At 32.1% G+C, this 19,293-nt stretch overlaps 2 protein-coding genes across 2 annotated transcripts; both read right to left on the reverse strand.

Annotated features, from left to right (window-relative positions):
- Window positions 1-1,183: 1,183 nt before the first annotated feature.
- On the reverse strand, window positions 1,184-1,792 carry LOC128197763 (protein WUSCHEL-like). Its single transcript, XM_052880467.1, has 2 exons — window positions 1,531-1,792; window positions 1,184-1,410 (listed from the first exon to the last, which is right to left on the reverse strand). The coding sequence occupies exons 1-2, from the start codon at window positions 1,787-1,789 to the stop codon at window positions 1,226-1,228; spliced, it is 444 nt and encodes a 147-aa protein (XP_052736427.1). The 5' UTR covers window positions 1,790-1,792; the 3' UTR covers window positions 1,184-1,225.
- An 11,495-nt stretch (window positions 1,793-13,287) lies between these two features.
- Window positions 13,288-13,957, reverse strand: LOC108337620 (uncharacterized). Its single transcript, XM_017574180.2, has one exon. The coding sequence runs from the start codon at window positions 13,803-13,805 to the stop codon at window positions 13,497-13,499; it is 309 nt and encodes a 102-aa protein (XP_017429669.1). The 5' UTR covers window positions 13,806-13,957; the 3' UTR covers window positions 13,288-13,496.
- Between the last annotated feature and the right edge of the window lie 5,336 nt (window positions 13,958-19,293).

Consider the following 19,293-nt stretch of genomic DNA (forward strand, 5'->3'; position numbering starts at 1 on the left):
TCATCAACCTCATGTTCTAACCGAGTCATGTCCAACCTTAAATCTTCATTCATTAAGAGTATCATTATTGGTTATCAGCCTCTCTGTGTTTAAGCCCGAATGCGTCTCCCGTTTACAAGTATCATTCGTTTTCAAGGTCATTAAGAGTCAACCCAATCTTCCATTTCCACCTCCATTCAAGTCATGTTAAACATGTGTTTTGTGTAGGGGCATATTTTCGCGTCTGTCTTAATGTGAGTTCATTTTGGTCAATTTTTAGACTCTCGACGCATAAGCTTTTCCAGATTAGGGGCAAATTCGTGTTCATGTCTGTTTACCTCAAAAAAAAAATCTTGAACAATTTTATACATGATTATTCAGATGTTTTTTTTTAAATTCAATGATAAATTAATTCTTTTTCTTTCGGACCAAGTAAAAGAAGAGGAAAATTTTGAGAAGAGTTCCATGAACCCAGATTGCATAACATGTGTAAATTAATTTGTGTATATTTTTGAACATGTACATAAAAAATATATTTAATTTAGCTTTACTACAAATAAAGGCCTTCAGGTGGCCGAAACATAAAAACAAAAAAAAATTGAAGAAAATATCGAGTCGCTTGTGTTTATTGCAAATTGCCAAACTCTTGTTTTTCGAAAATAGCAAAACTGATAATAAAAAAAAACAAAGTTGCAGTGTTAGATTTGCCGATTTTAATTGTTTTCTCGCGAGGCATGTTTTCCATCTTTACAGTTGTGTCAGCGTGTATTTCATCTTTGTTTTCTATCAAAGGCTTATCTTGAGCCCATTTCTTCGTTGTGTCATACAAATAATTTTGAGTTTTACTTCACTTCTCATATTTCGAAGTTATTTTTTCCTTATTGTAAATATTTTTAAGTCCTCTTCTTCATTGTTTCAAAGGTTTATTTGATTCGAATTTTTGTTTAGACTAAAAAAATCTAATTCCATTTCATCGTTCAAGCAAATTTTACAGTAAGGACAGAGGGAAGAATTTTGAAAAAAGATACCAATTTGAATATACTGAAACGATCATAAAATAAAAATGCAAAAAAAAAAGAGAAAAAAGTAGATATAACAAAAGTGCAAAGTCACAATTTCAAATAAAAACAAAAAAAAAAGCAAAAAAGGCAGAAAATAAACAAAAGCAAATAAAAGATTGTTCAGGGTTCGATCACGGGTGATCGTTAAGTTACAGACCAAAAAACAAAATAAAAAAAAAACAATTTCAACGAAAAAATTCCCGAGCTGGTTGCGGTGGTCTAAGGGAGAGCTCCGTCGAGGGAGCTCTGGTTCGGAATGTGAGAAGCATAGGTGGAGCGATTTGTCGTTCGTCCCTGTCGTCGTCAATGATGATCGGAACGGGGAACAGGTCCAGCAGCCTCGGCGCCCTCATGATCACCCAATCGTATTCTTTCCAAAAAAAAAAAAACAAAAAAATTAAAACAAAAAAAAAACAAGAAAATGTTTGTCAATAATAAGAGGAAGGAGAGAAATTTTCAAAAAAAAGATGGAGGTAATTAGGATGCTTACCGTACATGTATAGCGGCAGTTGCGAGAAGAGGGTGCCAGTGGGGTCCATCTCCGCTTGCCAGCGCCTGATCCGATTGCCGTGGTTGTTGAACCAGCAGTGCACATTGTATTCAGTGGCTTCTGCGAAAACCCTTAGTCGAGACGCAATCTCGACGACTTGGGCTCTGCTGGGATGTGTGACCCCGTGGTTGTAGATATTGGTCATCATTTTGACCTGATCGTCAGTAGGTCTCCACCGCTGACTGGTGTACCTCTCCATCTCCATTTCGTTCATCCTTCTTCTCTATGTTTTCTAAAAAAAAAAAAACACAAAAAAATAATAAAAAGTAAAAAGAACAAAATCATAACAAAAAGCATAAAACAAAAAGTTTTTTCAGTGTTTTCTTTATGTGTTTTTGTTTCCTTTTAAGTTTTTTGTCCGGTCAGTCTTTGTTATTTCGGTGCCTGGTCTCGGATCTGTTTCACGGTCCTTGCAAGAGGGTCCTAAACGGATCTATGTCCTTTTGTCCTTGTCCTTTTGTCCTTGTCCATTTGTCCATGTCCGGTTAATACAATTAAAATTCTCTTTTTAAGTTTTCTGATTTTATGGGGTACGTGGCGTTGTTCTACCCGATTGTCTCTGTCATACCTTCAAACGAAGGGAGATAAACGTCTGGTTTCCAGCCTATATACCCCTTAAGTTAAGACAGTTGTGTTTTTAAGTGTTTTAAGTTTATAAAAATGAAAAATTGGAAAAAGAGAAGAAAGAAGATGGAGCGGGAAGAAGGAAAGCAGGAAAGAACAAAAAGCAGAAAAATAAATAAATAAATAAATGTGCAAGCATGAAAGAAAAGCGAAAAGGAAAGCATAAAAGAAAACAAAGAAAAGAAGAGCAGAAAGGAAATAAAAGGAAAACAGAAAGGGAAGAGGGGAAGGAAAGCAGGAAATAAAAAAGGGCAGAACGAAAAGAAGGACGGGAAAACCGAACAACATAATGGAAAGAGAAAGCAGAAAAGAAAAACTGAAAGAGGAAAGGAAGAGCAAGAAAAGGAAAAACTTAAAGGAAAGAAAGAGGATTAAGAGCTTAGAGGACTTACCTGGAAGTGCAAGGCACACGGAAGCTCCTTGGAAGACACGGACGCCGTGGAAGGCGGGGACGGAGGAGCCTCGCAGAACTCAGACGCTCAGAGAAAGAAGAGAGAAGGATAGAGAGAGAGCGAGATCAGAAAATGTCGCTCGACCCCGAAGGGATAACCATTTTATAGCCAAAAATTTCCCACTGTTGCTACAGTTCCGGTCACTGCAACCGTCTGGTGTCGGTCTGATTTCTTTCTGAGTTTTTTTTTTTTTTTTAAAAAAAATAATAATAATTTTGAAAATCTGAAAACGGGTAGGGTTTTGTCGGGTCGATCCGGCCCAATACAAGACTTCTTGGATGATCCGATTTCACAAAAAAATAATAAAACAAAATATAAAAAATGAAAAAAATAGAAAATTTTCAAAAAAAAAAATAAGTGGAGTGATGTAAAATTTGAAGTGTTCAAAATTGTTTTTCATTTGCATGACAAAGGACATTTTTTCAGGTTCATTGGGCCTCATTGTCATGTTAACCTTCTTTGAACCCAATTCTTGTGAAATACAAATTTGAGTGAAGAATTATTTTGGCATATTTGTAATTTCACATCACACCATTTTGTTTGATTTTATTCCTTCTTCTTCTACATTTTGAATAAATCTAAAAATAAAAAATATTGAAAAAAGGGAACAGTGCTCGGGCCATTAGGCCCAATGGCCTTCGTGGTTTTCTCTCGAGTCTACTTCTTTTGAAAATATGTCAAAAATATTTTGTTTTCACATTTTTGCTGTTGAATGATGTATCATTCTGAGATTTGTCAAAAAAAAAAGAAAGAAAAAAAAACGAATTCAAGTTAGATTTCAATTTTTTCAGTGTGATAGTAGGAATAGTTATCGTTGAGCCCATTTGGGCCCATTTTCAGTGTATTGTTTTCCTTAGTTTTGTTTTCTCAAATAAATAAATAAAAAATATTTCCCTCATCATGTTTCATAATTTTCACATAATGTCAGACTTCACTTTAAAACAAAAAAAAATGTAGAAAGCAATTTCAGTTCTTTGAGTCGCTTTGGTATTGGGTTTGTCCGGCCCATTAGGCTCGCTATCTACATTCATTTTTCTTCAGGTCCAAGCTTGACCTGGTGTTCTTTGTAGTCCTGTAAAATAAAAGTCAATCCAAAAATCTCAAAAAGTATCAAAGTGCAAATTTTCAACAATGTCTTTAGAGTACAATCTTCCAAGATTGTAATGTGTGATTTTCTTTGAATTTGTAGTTAAAAAAAAAATCTGAGAATGAAAGATGAACAGTTTTTGAGCCCATTAGGCCCCTTTGTCATATGTGGTTTCTCTTGAACCAGTGCATCTGAATTTCTGAAAAAATAAAAAATACATGTTTATGTAGATTTTGTGTTTTCAATTCATAATTTCCCTTTTCATTTGTGTGAACAAGTATTTGTGCAAAAAATAAAAATAAAGGAATTCAGACCCTTGTCTGAAGAGTTTGTCATAGTTGTAAAAAGAATAGTGTTGGGCCCATTGAGTCTATTTGTGTTGCAAAATTTTCTTTAGTCCAATCTTGTGAAATTCTCTCATAAAAAAAATGAATTTCTTTTAGCTTGTTCCATAAACTATGAAAAATGAAAAAAATGTTTTCTTTGTCACCTTCTTGTGTCAAGCTTTCACGGCTCAGGTCATCTGATCCATTGGGTCAATGTGTCTGGTAAGTCCAACTTCCTTCTATGTTAATTCTCCTCAGGTCCAATCTGATTTGGATTTTTCTCGTGTAAAAAAGAAAAGTCCAATTCTAAGCTCATTAAGTCCATTTCTCGTTCTCTATTAAAAAAATATACAAAAATATTTCCTTCAATAAACTCATAATTTTTCCTCATTAACACTTTTTTCATTCATAAAATAAAATGCAGCATAAGCTTGAAAATACAAAAAGATTTCCTTCCGTAATTTGCATAATTTTCCTTCAGTAATATATTTGTCAAATAAAAAAACAGCATAATTGTGGAAGATACAAATTGTTAACAATGTGTTTTCAGTACACTCTTCCAAATTATCATGCATGATTTTCTTGGAATTTGTTGTCAAAAAAATTTTTAGAACTAAAGAGGCCCAGATTCCACATTGGCTGAGATGTACCAATTTCCACAATAGCTCATAAAGGCCATTTCCCATACTGGCTTGCAAAGCTCAGCTTCCATGCTGACTCGCAAAGCCCAGATTCCATATTGGCCCAGAAAGCCCATTTCCCATACTGGCTTGCAAAGCCCAGCTTCCATGCTGACCCGCAAGGCCCAGTTTCCATTGGCCAAGAAATCCCAATTTCCACAATGGCTCACAAAGCCTATTTCCCATATCGGCCTGCGAAGTCGAGTTTCCATGCTGGTCCGCAAAGCCCAATTTTAAAAAAAAAAAAAAAAAACCAAAAAAATCTGTTTTTCAACTAGTATCATCATTTTCATTTCATATTACTTTGCTTCATGCATAAAACCCAAAAAATACGCAAAAGTTGAGTCAATCATTTTCGATGCAAATCATCCATTTTATGAGATTTCAAAAAAAAAATGTAATGGATGTCATAATCTCTTGTAGTCAAATGTTTGAGTCACATATTCTTAAGAGATATCTGTGTGTGCATTGCTTGAAAACATCATCCTTCAACCTTCATTAAACAAGAGATTGACCCAATCATGTTCTTGAGCCCAAATAATAAACACAAAGTTTTGCACTGGGGCAGATTTTCCATTACCTCCATTGGCTTTCATTTGGGAGATTCCTAAATCTGTTAGGACAAAACAAAAACAAGAAAAAAATGAATAAATAAAAAAAAATGAATGACTCTTGTTGAGATCATTTAGTCTTGTCTCCTAATTAATCTTTTGAAAATAAAGCAATCAAAATTTGAAATGATGTGTGGCCATCTTTCTTCATCCAAAAACAAAAAAACAAAATATATCCTTTGATACCAAATTTGAGCCAATGAGAAATTTCTTTTCAAAATTTACCCAAACAAGGGTTACCATCACAGTAGAAGTCGACTCAGATTGCAAAAGAACACACTTAGTGATCAAATGAAGAAAATTCCTCAAAAGTAAAGCAAAAATACAAAGAATCACAAAGTGATGGCAAGCAAAGAATGAAATTTGAGAAAGGGCAAAATAGTCAAAACAGTTTTGACAAATAACTAATACGAGGTGCAGATGGTAACTCTTGTTTCAAATAATCCACAAAAATTTATTTGAGCCTTTATATCATTTCTTTCAATACCCTTCAGCCCAAGCCACATTACAAGCCCAATAAAAGTCCACACAGATTGAATAATGGTTGCTTAAACTTTCATAAAGCTTAATTTTGAGACAAGACAAAATGGCTAACAATGGAGTTGTAAAAAAAAAATGAAAAAAACAAATGTCCAAGGATGAAGGGAACTCCCTATTGATCAAAATTATACAAAGGAAAATCAAGCCAATCCTTTCCATATCCATCACAAATTCCTGAACACATTCAAATCCCATTCAAACTCTTCCCCCGATTCCCAAACTAGGGGGCAATTTTGGGCAACTTTATTTCATATGTTTTGGCCCTTTCAAAATATGGTGCAACTTTGTTAGTCTCACATTTGTTTCATCTATATATTAAAAGTTCGTACCAAGATCGGGGCATCCCTTGTTGGGCCTCTCAGATTTGTCCGTACAGAAATTTATAGATCCGCCCTTAAAACAAGGGCAGACACTTTGGGGCTTTGTATGATTTTGAGTCCATCTTATCATTCGTAAACCCAAAGTGGGGGGCAACATCTTTTTGAACCTCGCTTAATTGACTCATACCCAAAACTAGGGACAACTCTGTGAGTTTCATGTGTTTTGACCCATTCAAAATATTGGGCGTCTTTGTTAATCTTTCATCTGAATATTCAAAACCCATACAAAGATTGGGGCATCCCTTGTTGGGCCTCACATGATCTTGGTCCGCCCCGAACTTCAAAAATCCATCACCACCAAAATTGGGGCAATTTGTAAATCTCACACTCCCTGATTCATGACTTATTCCCTCATAATTTACAGATACATTTGTCCATACCCGTCTTTTTACCGTGCTCCAAACTGGAGCAACTCCTCAGTATCTACTCCCTTACATTGGCATGTGTAACTGTTTTAAGGAGTAAGAGGCCCCAGTAGCCAACCCGGTACTCTCCAAATCCTTCCAATCATCATCCACATATTTTTCCAACCCTTGATATCAAGCATGTACACACTGGTATCTCGTCAAGAAATGTGTGGCACACAAGCTTCATTTTGGACAGTTGAATTTAGAATTGGACTACCATTGAAAGGAAATTGGAAGTCTAGATCGTCATAAATTGGATAATTTCAAAGGAAACAAATTGACTCTAAAAAAATGTCACAGGTTCATAATCTCCCAATATATCATGTACATATTTTCATCAACAAAGTTTTCCCCTCCATGTACATTACATCAAATTTTCTTCTTCAAAAAGACAAAAAAAATGCATCAAAGTTTTCCCTTCAATTTCAAAATTACATACTTTCACCAAATCTTCTTCCTTCAAAAAAAAAAGACAAAAAAAATCAGCATGCATCAAAGTTTTCTTCTCCAAATTTCAAAATTTACATCAACCAAGTTTCTCTTGCATTTCAAGATCCATATACTTGTACAAAGATGCAACACCTTGTTTCTTAATTTCAAAATTTTCAAGAAAAATCAAAATCAAAATAAAAAAAAAATCAAAAAAATATTTTCTCAAAATTCAAAAATTTCAATTTTCAAAACAATCAACCAATTTTACTTTTTGTCATTGGTATCTCGGCCCTCTGCAAGGCAATGGTCGAGCCCAATTTTACTTTTTGTCATTGGTATCTCGGCCCTCTGCAAGGCAATGGTAGAGCCCAATTTTACTTTCTGTCATTGGTATCTCGGCCCTCTGCAAGGCAATGGTCGAGCCCAATTTTACTTTCTGTCATTGGTATCTCGGCCCTCTGCAAGGCAATGGTTGAGCCCAATTTTACTTTCTGTCATTGGTATCTCGGCCCTCTGCAAGGCAATGGTCGAGCCCAATTTTACTTTCTGTCATTGGTATCTCGGCCCTCTGCAAGGCAATGGTCGAGCCCAATTTTACTTTCTGTCATTGGTATCTCGGCCCTCTGCAAGGCAATGGTCGAGCCCAATTTTACTTTCTGCTATTGGTATCTCGGCCCTCTGCAAGGCAATGGTCGAGCCCAATTTTACTTTCTGTCATTGGTATCTCGGCCCTCTGCAAGGCAATGGTCGAGCCCAATTTTACTTTCTGTCATTGGTATCTCGGCCCTCTGCAAGGCAATGGTCGAGCCCAATTTTACTTTCTGTCATTGGTATCTCGGCCCTCTGCAAGGCAATGGTCGAGCCCAATTTTACTTTCTGTCATTGGTATCTCGGCCCTCTGCAAGGCAATGGTCGAGCCCAATTTTACTTTCTGTCATTGGTATCTCGGCCCTCTGCAAGGCAATGGTCGAGCCCAATTTTACTTTCTGCTATTGGTATCTCTGCCCTCTGCAAGGCAATGGTCGAGCCCAATTTTACTTTCTGTCATTGGTATCTCGGCCCTCTACAAGGCAATGGTCGAGCCCAGCAATCAAACTCATCAACTTCATCCATAGGGTTGGTACACCCTCCACGAGGTTTTTACACCTCATCAACTTCATCCATAGGGTTGGTACACCCTCCACGAGGTTTTGACACCTCATTCACTTATCCATAGGGTTATGACACCCTCCACGAGGTTTTTACACCTCATCAACTTCATCCATAGGGTTGGTACACCCTCCACGAGGTTTTGACACCTCATTCACTTATCCATAGGGTTATGACACCCTCCACGAGGTTTTGACACCTCATCAACTTCATCCATAGGGTTGGTACACCCTCCACGAGGTTGTTACACCTCAATTCCATCAGTGTTGTTCTTTTTTTTAAAAAATTTCTCTATTTTTCTTCTTGTTTATTTTGAAGTCCGGACAAAATTAGTGTTTCTTTCTTTACTTAGCTTTTACTCTGATAATACAAAAATATCAAATTTTCATATTATCCAGTAATATCTAAGTAAAGAGAGGCAGCTGTCAACACCTAATTTCGTCCGGGTAAATATAATTTATCAAAAAAATAAAAAATTAAAAAAAAAATGAAAAATACTATTTATTTTACTTTTTGCACCCCCAAGTTTTCTTTTTAACACTTAATCCAATGGCCCAAAATAATCTCATTTTTTTTTGCTTCCTCACCACCCATCTTTTCTTATCACACCCCATTCTCCACATCACCATCCACCTCACCCTCCACATCATCTACCTTTTTCATTTACTTTTTCCACATCTTTTCCATATTAATTTTATATATCAACTTTTCTAATTATTCCACTTACATTTTTTAATTATAATTTCTCCACCAACTTTTTATATTATTTCTTCCACTTAATTTCCACACCTAATTTCTCCACCAACTTTTTATATTATTTCTTTCACTTAATTTCCATACCTAATTTCTCCACCACCTTTTTATATTATTTCTTTCACTTATTTTCCACATTAACTTTTACTATTCACTATATTTTATTTTACCTAATTTCTCCACCAACTTTTTATATTATTTCTTTCATTTAATTTCCATACCTAATTTCTCCACCACCTTTTTATATTATTTCTTTCACTTATTTTCCACATTAACTTTTACTATTCACTATATTTTATTTTACCTAATTTCTCCACCAACTTTTTATATTATTTCTTTCATTTAATTTCCATACCTAATTTCTCCACCACCTTTTTATATTATTTCTTTCACTTATTTTTCACATTAACTTTTACTATTTACTATATTTTATTTTACCTAATTTCTCCACTAACTTTTTATATTATTTCTTTCACTTATTTTCCACATTAACTTTTTCTATTCATCTTTTTTTTAATTATATTTTATTTCATCTAAATTTTCCACCAACTTATTATATTATTTTTATTCATCAACTTTCTTCATCCTTAACTCTATAAATACCTACATTCTCTTCACTTCACACACACATTTTTGTTACATAATATCCATCTTCTTTCTCTCACACACCAAACCTCTTCATCCTAAAACTCTACTTCATTTTTCTCTCACATTTTACTATCTCTCTATACATATAAAATCTCATACCACATTTCTACTACAAATTCATCTTCTTCACCATCAATCTACCTCTTCTCACAACTTATTACAAGCAAAGTCTTACTTCATCTTTCAAATCTTTAACAAGGTACACATTTTCTTTTCATTCTACTTATATTCATTTTGATCATTTTTTAGTTTATAAATTTATCCTATTTTCTACCACAATTTTATCCTATGCTTTTTGATATTTTTACGTCATAGATATTTCAACTCACCTCTCTTTCTTAATAAAAAAATAAAAAAATATAAAACTTTAAAAAACATGTAATAATAAATATCGGTATGAGTACTCGTGCGATCGTACGCATCAGCTTAGTACTCGTTACCTAAAATATAAAAAAAAACAAAAAAAGTCGTATGAGTGCTCGTGCGATCGTACGCATCAGCCTAGTACTCATTACGCAAAACAATAAAAAATAATAAAAAAGTCGTGTGAGTGCTCGTGCGATCGTACGCATCAGCCTAGTACTCATTACGCAAAACAATAAAAAACAAAGAAAAAACCGTGTGAATGCTCGTGCGATCGTACGCATCAGCCTAGTGCTCATTACGCAAAAAAAATCTAAATATTACATCAAAAAATACCAAAAAATATAAAAATCTTCAAAAACTAAAAAACATCTATTTTTCAAAACTACAAACAATATTGCTAGCCAGAACTACGTGATCCTTGATTCTCCATCAAAAGTGGAGATACGTAGGAGCAAGGTCAGTCCTTGTCAGGTTCATTCTCCCAAAAATCCAAATTTATCCATAACAAATTCTCAAACAAATTTCCAAACAATTTTCTCAAACAGTTTTCATACGTAACCCTGATTTCTCACATGAGAATACGTAGGAGCAAGGTCAATCCTTGTCGGGCCCAAAAAACTAAAAAATATTGTTTGTTTCTTTAGAGTTTTATTTTAAGGGAAAGTTAAACATTTTGAAAACCACATCCACATTCGCGCATTTAGTTAAAGGTACTACCTTAGGGCAGGCGTTGTAGGGTGCTAATACCTTCCCTACACGTAACCGACTCCCGAACCAAGAATCTGGTTCTAATTGACCATGCCTTATCATTTTATGGTTTTTCCGTAGTTTTCCAGAATAAACTATGGTGGCGACTCTAAATCTCTTTTTCGAAACTTTTTTATTTTATTTTTTATTGGATCGTCGTCCCGTCGCGATTCCGGTTGCGACAGGGAGTAAACTCAATTCAAATTAGGAAGTAAACTCAATTCACGTAGATTTTCTTTGATTTGTTAGAACCTATCCTAACGATATTTTTTGTTTTTTGGGCATTTTTATTTCTATTCGCTATCGGACCACCCAATTTCTACTATCACGTACGAAATGTATATACCTCGACGTGAAGAGATGTTGAAAGTCCCACGTCGACTAGAGATAAGACCAAATTATAATATATAAGTGGGGTACAAATATCACTTTACAAGTCGATTTTGTAAGGTTGAATTAGACTTAAACACACTTTCTAATAACTTGCATTAGTGAGTGAGTTGCATGTGGACAATAAGAGAAATACATTGAACACAACGAATTTTTGTTTATTGAAAATTGAGAAAAAAGTGCAATCTTATAGCACTATTGGAAATAAAGCTACACCTAGTTATAACTTAGGTAGTTTCAATAGTGGAGAAATGAGTAGGTCACGCGTTTTTGTAATGAAAATGGCTCTCACACGCCAAAATGTCACATACACACATAACATCACAAGAAAAAAAAAGTATTTATCATATAATAAAAATAGATGGTAAAAATTATATTCGAAAAATTTGGTATTCAAATTTAGTGTATGCTAATTAAGATTAATTTATTTTACTTGTGAAGTCTTAATATTAAAGTTCCTTTAATCGGATGGTTTTGAAGAAGCCTAAATGGTGAAAATTAAAGTTAGAATATTAAAGTTTACAATTTTTCAAGTTTTTTGAATCCTTTCTTTATTCGTGAGAAAATAAAATTTTAAAATTCACAACACATTGGCATTAATAATTTGAATACTGTGAATGTGGCTTTCTATGAATTATTATTCTATTAAAGTTGGTGTCTCTTGCGCCGACTCACTACCAGCACCACCTTAAACGAAATTGATAATATTTTGTGTGTAATATATTATTGCAATTATATTTTCAACCCTAAATCAATCATCACTCTTCCGATTTTATATATCTTCATTAAACCCATATATGCATTTACTCATTCATAATTTTTTTGGGGTAAGTTTAAATTGGTTGAATATAAAAGTATTATAAATATTGGGAAGTTAACTTTAATTTTATAAGTTTAAATTGGTTGAATATAAAAGTATTATAAATATTGGGAAGTTAACTTTAATTTTATAAAATCTTGTATTAGATTATACGTTATAAATTAATTTTATCTTAGATATAACATTTTTAATTGGATGAGGTTAGGTTTGTTTTAATAATAAATAAATTTTATTAAATATCAAATAATAAAAAATATAATCATATGAATATGTTAAAAAATGTGATCCACCATTTTTCTTTAATTGTTTTTTAAGAGATGCTTTATTGTGTAAATTAAAGAAAGTAAAATGTTATAATTTTTATTATTATTTGAAATTCGTATAATTATATTCACTCCTTATTCAATAAATCTCATTCATGTTTTTCAACTAATAAATTTTAACTTATTAAAAAGAATATACTAGAAAGTATTCTTAACATTGTTCTGAAAACTATGCATAATTTTTGGAAAGTGTGGTTTGCTTAAAGTACAGCACATTATGTGGAAAATTAAATAATTAAAAATTAGACTTTAAACTTTATTCGTACTAGTTTATAAACTCAGATTGATTCATTAACTTAAATTCATATTAAAAGATAAATTATACATTTAATTAGATTTCAAAAAAAAATTTAAAGTAATTTTGGATATATATATATATATTTTTTTTAAATTTGGAACTTCTTAAAGCTAAAATCTAGATCACAGAGGATCTTTCACTTCGTCTTGAAAACTGAGAGTAATAGCTTTTTATATTCTCTTCCTTTAAGGCACCCATGAGACTTCTCCTCAATCTGACATCATTAAACCAGACAGAACACTGACAATTCACCTTTTCATAATTATCTTCATCAAATCCTAAATTTATAATACCACCATGAAAACTGCTCCTTAGATCTCACAAGTTTTGCTTCCATTACAAAGAACAGTGACCAAATTAACTGTATCAGTAAAACAGAAATTAGCTACCTCAATACAAAGTGTGTTGTGTGCTTTTTACATCAACATTTGGTCATGACCAAAAAGGAAAAGCCATCAACTGTTTAAAGCTAAACTCTTTCGATATTTTCTCTTTCTTTTGCAGGACATGAACCTAGTCATATGTTCTATGCTGACAAAACAAAATAAATCACTTTTCTTTGTTCCTTTTTTAAGCATAGTTAAGAGAGACAGAGAAACAAAAAATGGAGAAAAGGTATCAACTTTTTACAGCCATATGTACCATTAGCAATGGGAAAACGGTGAAAAGTAAATGAAACATTGATTAACACGAAAAAGTAGGTCATAATTCTGCCTGATGCATTAAATCATCTAGTGTATTACATATATGATCCAAACTGTGAACAGAAGAAAAGAGAAAAGAAGAATGATGGCAAGAGAGAGAGAGAGAGAGGTATGTGATGATTTGTCCTTGGAAAGCAGGAGCAGCAGCAATTGGTATTCACAATATTTACTACATCAAAATTGCATATCTCATGCTGTCACTTACCATGAGATGGTTCATTTCAGAAACCTGTGAGAATTCCCCAGTTACCCAAACCCCATCAGAACCATTAACCTGAGGGTGAGAAACACATGAAAGTATTGATATTGGAGCTTGAAGAATGCTGCACACAAGCCCCCAACCATGTTGTCTTCTGCCTCTGTCATCTCCAAATAGCTCAACACCGTTTCCTGCTTCAAACATGCTCTCATCTGCCACTTTTGAACTCTTTCTTGTGTTCTGAAAGTTTCTTCTCACTGCTGCCAGAACACGCCACATCTTCTACTCTCTCTTGTTTATTTCACCTATAACTTAGTATTATATATGTATATATAGTTCTGAGCTAGTCAGAGTAAGACAGAATATTGGGGACTATGAACCCTGCAGAGAAAAACAAAGAGTAGTTGGAAGGGCCAACTCTTGTACAAGGCCTTTTAATAATGGTATTTAGGTGGTGGTGTTACCTAGTGCTTGTGTTTATCACAAAAGTGTCATTGCTGTGAAATGATTGGTAGATGATTTTATCTCTTAAACCTGCAGTGAGAACTTCAAATTCTCTGCTCTTTCTCTCTTTTCTATGTATTGGAAAACAAAATGTCTGTCAAAATAATCTTTTTATGCATTTGGGTTCTCAAAAATTCAGTCTTTAACTGTACATAAAACACCCTATTCATCAAAAATGTTTATCTAGAAAAGTTCTGTCCAAAAAATACTACATTAAGTACCATTTCTCTCCCATTAATCAAAGGTGGGGTCTGGTATGGCCAACTTGCCGACAAAGCTGCCTAATTTACAAAAAGTCTCTTGAAGAGTCTTTTTGCCATCAAACTTTGGGTTTACTTTTGCTGAGTTGTCGTGGTGCACCAGTTATAATACACTTCAGATTTTACCAATATACAAGAAGGAATTTTCATGGTATAGCTTTTTCCTTTACTATATAGAAGAAGGAATTTTAAGTGTATAGGTATATATTTGGACAGATCTGATAATGGGGTTGGAGATATCAATCATTGGGTTAGAAACCTCAACAGAGAATCTTAACCATGGATGGCTGATCTTTGTACATAGATTGACATGGCTTGTTTGTTAGAAGAGCAATTAATGAGAATAATGCAAAGTTTTTGGGTTCCCCACAAATCAAGAGTCAATATACCGGTGCCAAAATGTGATGCAGACCCATGTGGAGGGTATGTCAATGAGTACTATTCCTCCACTAGAGAAGCCTTATCGAGATAAAAATGCACACATGATTAACCTTGATCAGAAAGCAAACACAGCAATTGGATTATCATTAAGCAAAATATGCAGTGTATTGTGCCTTCTTAGTTATCTAATGTTTGAAACTTGACTCGTTTTTTCCACTAATGCTGTGTGAGTTATGAGACTTTGACTGCTACAAACGAGAGCTATGATAAGTACTGTGCTAAAACTAAATCATGATTTCTCGCACACACAACATCTAATCAAGCCATTCATTCTTGTTTATTCTCTCATAGTTTACTCAATAGTTGGATTTGTAAAAAATGTGGACTTGCATGATCCACGATCGTATGCAACAAGTCAACTCATCACAACCATAAGGGTAGTGCATGATTATACTATAAAGCTCTCCTGCTAAAGTTGACACCACCACCAACCTTCCATTTATTTCATTCCTCTTAGCTTATTCCATTGACTTAGTTGCCTTCAACCCCTTCATCATTCACCAACCCTCGTTGCCTAACAGTACCACACTACATTCACCTAAACCTTCTTCCATTAGTGTATTTCAAACTATTTGACATAATGAAAACATAAACTCTCAATCAAAGTCTACGAGAAATGATTAATTCGTCTGGTTATCGCTCTTATGATAAATATTAATCAAAGTCTAAGAACATAAACTCTCCGTCGAAATATAAGAAAAAGGATTGATAATTTTCAACGAGGAATTAAAGGATTAATGATTCGCCCTCTTGTAGATTCTACGGTAAACATTAATGTTTCAATCGCAAATTTGTTGAGTACTTCCCTTATTTAATAATTTATTATCTTATGTATTATCTACTTTGAAAGACTAAAACTCTATCACCATTTATTTTTTAAAAATATTTCGAAGAATAAAAAAATATTTTAACTGTCTCATATTCTTAAACTATATAATATCATTAACGTAGTAGGAAGTGGTAATATTTATAAACAATGATACGATAGATATATTTTTACCTTCATTTGATATTGAATATAAGAATAAAATAATTATAAAAGTATACATTTTTATATTTTTTTTAAAGAAAAAATGTAAAAAATAAATAAAAATAGTATAAAATAAATGTAAAAAATTTAGTTACGTGAAAAAATAATTTTTAATATTCGTAAGTCACGTAAAAGATAGGTATTTAGATGAATGGATGTCATATGTCATGCATATATCTTTTCATTTCAGGAAACTGCATCGAGCAAATCCAATGTGTTGATAAAAGAAAATCATTTTATTAATTTTATGCAATTTTTCATTGTTGGTTATAATGGTTAGTGATTTTTTCTCCTTTAAGAACAAGTTAAAAATTTACAAGTTGGTCACGGAAGAACAACTCAACATGAAGTGCTTTTAGCGGCAAGTTGATCACATTAGGGAGCAACCAAGGATATTGCCATGTCATAGCACTGGTTCCTTGGATAACCACCAGTTTATTTATTTATTTATTATTATTATTATTATTTTTGTAAAATTCGATATTTAAATTGTGGGTCTCTTTCTTGGATAAAACCGAGATAACGCCTTTCCTATTTTATTGCTACTTTTTATTAAAATTGGAGTTTTAAAATAAGTAACGTGGATTATTAATGCGTCATTTTTTTTGAAGTTATCTATTGAAAAATAATAAAAATAAGAAATAGAAACAAAACCCAAATCAATTAAATAATTAATGGATATACTAAGTTATTTTCAAATATAATAAAAATATTCTTCAAATAATATAATAATATCCTTCATTCTTTCGCACATTTTTTGTGACTTTTTTTTTTCTCATAGAAGACACTAAAAATTTATTTCTTTTTGTCTCCCTCCTAAAATTCAGATTAATTTTCTTTCAAGTTAAATAATGAACTATTAGTGTATAAAGAAAAACATTTTTTTTTCTTTTTCTTAATTAAGTCCACACGTGTCTAATAAATTGGTGACTCACTTCACAATACCATACATAAACAAAAAAAAAATCATAAATTATACTGAAATTTTAATACCATATTGTATGGTAAGAAATAAATGACATGAAATAGAATGCGAATCCTTAAAACAATCAAAATTCTTAAAAGTCTTTCAATTTCTTACAATCTTTTGACTCAAACATAGGGATTTTCCTATTTTGCATTCCACAATTCCTTTCAACCAGATATTTGTCAAGTAGGAGTTCCATTTGCTATGTCAAACCAATACATAGGTTGAGTTTTTAATCATAACAACTAGCCATGAAATTTTAGTGGATGTAATTGATTCAATGAACAATCCCAGATTACTATTAACTTAAAAAAATATACTATTTTTAAGAAAAAGGGTGATCATATAAATTCTTAAACAAAATTTACAAGGGAAGAAGAATATATGTTCTTTGACAACCATGATTGAATGTTTTGAATGACTCAATTATAAGGGGTTGAGACAAAAGCTAACTATTTTTGGATAAGAATCAAAACAACTATGATGAACATTATAATCATTTACGAGAGAAAGAAGTGATTGCACTAAAATGTTTTTCACAAAAGTTAAACACTAAGAATTCAAAAGTTTTTAAGGTGCTAATAAAACAAGCTGTCACAACAAAGAAAAATGACAATTCAAGAATAATGCCATAAACAATTCACGTCTCGTATTTTATCCACATCAATGGAAACTATTTAAGTTTGAACCCACAAAATAATTATGAAAGGTATTCTTAAATGAAAAAAGTATTGGTCTCATAACTTGAGTTATTTTTCCTGTGACATCTCTAAAAGAGTATTCAACAACAGTATGATGAACCTTCGTTGATATCTTCTCATCAGTCCACTTTGAATTGTTTTTTATTTTCATAACATAGTTCATTATTAGAAAATTATCAACCAAGTAAATGATGAAATAAAAGTTTTCAAGTTAAAATACATTTATAAAATTACTTTTAATTATATATAAGATAAGTTTATGATATTAAAATTAGACCTTACAATAATTGATTTATAAATTAAATTAAACATACATTTATTTACTAAAATATTCAAAGACTATTTTAATTGATTTTTAATTACTTTTAGACCTAAATATAGTGTCAATACCAAATTTCGTCCGGATAAATAAGATTTTACAAAAATAAAAAAAGAAAAAACATAAAAAAAAACACCAAAATGAAAAACACTATTTATTTTACTTTTTGCACCCCCAAATTATCTTTTAAACACTTAACCCAATGGCCCAAAATAATCTCTTACTTTTTTACTTCCTCACCACCTTTTTTCTCTTATCACACCCCACTCTCCACATCATCATCCACATCACCCTCCACATCTCATTCCACATCATCTACTTTTTTCATTTACTTTTTCCACATCATTTCCATATTAATTTTATATATAAACCTTTCTAATTTTTCCACTTACATTTTTTAATTATATCTTCTCCATCAACATTTTTTATTATCCATTTTTCTCCACCTAATTTCTCTATCCACTTTTTATATTATTTCTTTCACTTATTTTCCACATTAACTTTTACTATTTACTATATTTTATTTCACCTACTTTCTCCACCACCTTTTTATATTATTTCTTTCACTTAATTTCCACACCTAATTTCTCCACCAACTTTTTATATTATTTCTTTCACTTAATTTCTACACCTAATTTCTCCACCAACTTTTTATATTATTTCTTTCATTTATTTTCCATGTTAACTTTTACTATTTACTATATTTTATTTCACCTACTTTCTCCACCAACTTTTTATATTATTTCTTTCACTTATTTTCCACATTAACTTTTTCTATTCATCTTTTTTTTAATTATATTTTATTTCATCTAAATTTTCCACCAACTTATTATATTATTTTTATTCATCAACTTTCTTCATCCTTAACTCTATAAATACCCACATTTTCTTCACACACAATTACATAATATTCATCTCTTCTCTCTCAAAACCTCTTCATTCCATCCCAAAACTCTACTTCATTTTTCTCTCACATTTTACTATTTCCTAATCCCTCTATACATAGTAAATCCCATACCACATTTCTACTATAAATTCATCTTCTTCGCCATCAACCTATCTCTCCTTACAACTTATTACAAGCAAAGTTTTGCTTCATCTTTCAAATTTTCAACGAGGTACACATTTTCTTTTCATTCTATTTATATGCATTTTGATATTTTTTTTTAGTTTATAAATTTATCCATTTTTCTACCACAATTTTATCCTATGTTTTTTTTTTTACAATTTAATGTCATAGATATTTCAACTTATCTCTCTTCTTAATAAAAAGAAAACTAAAATATAAAAATTAAAGATAAAAAGAAAAATACAAAATAAAAAAATTAAAAATTACAAAAATATGTTTTAAAGGTTTAGGCACATGTGTGATCGCACGCATCGTCCTTGTGCCAAAAACCTTTTCTCTTTCTTCAAAAAATGTCAAAAATACGTTTCAAAGGTTTAAGCACATGTGTGATCGCACGCATCGTCCTTGTGCTAAAAACCTTTTCTCTCTTTTAAATAAAATTACAAAAATACGTTTCAAAGGTTTAAGCACACGTG

The sequence above is a fragment of the Vigna angularis genome, chromosome 7 (genome assembly GCF_016808095.1).
Source record: "Vigna angularis cultivar LongXiaoDou No.4 chromosome 7, ASM1680809v1, whole genome shotgun sequence".
Taxonomy (NCBI): Eukaryota; Viridiplantae; Streptophyta; class Magnoliopsida; order Fabales; family Fabaceae; genus Vigna; species Vigna angularis.

Bases quoted from the DNA above. Each gene is read 5' to 3' on its own strand.
- LOC128197763 (XM_052880467.1), bottom strand. From the start codon at position 1,789: ATGGAGAGGTACACCAGTCAGCGGTGGAGACCTACTGACGATCAGGTC. The intron at 1,411-1,530 runs GTAAGCATCCTA...TTTTTTGGAAAG, and splicing joins ACTGCCGCTATACATGTACG to AATACGATTGGGTGATCATG.
- LOC108337620 (XM_017574180.2), bottom strand. From the start codon at position 13,805: ATGTGGCGTGTTCTGGCAGCAGTGAGAAGAAACTTTCAGAACACAAGA.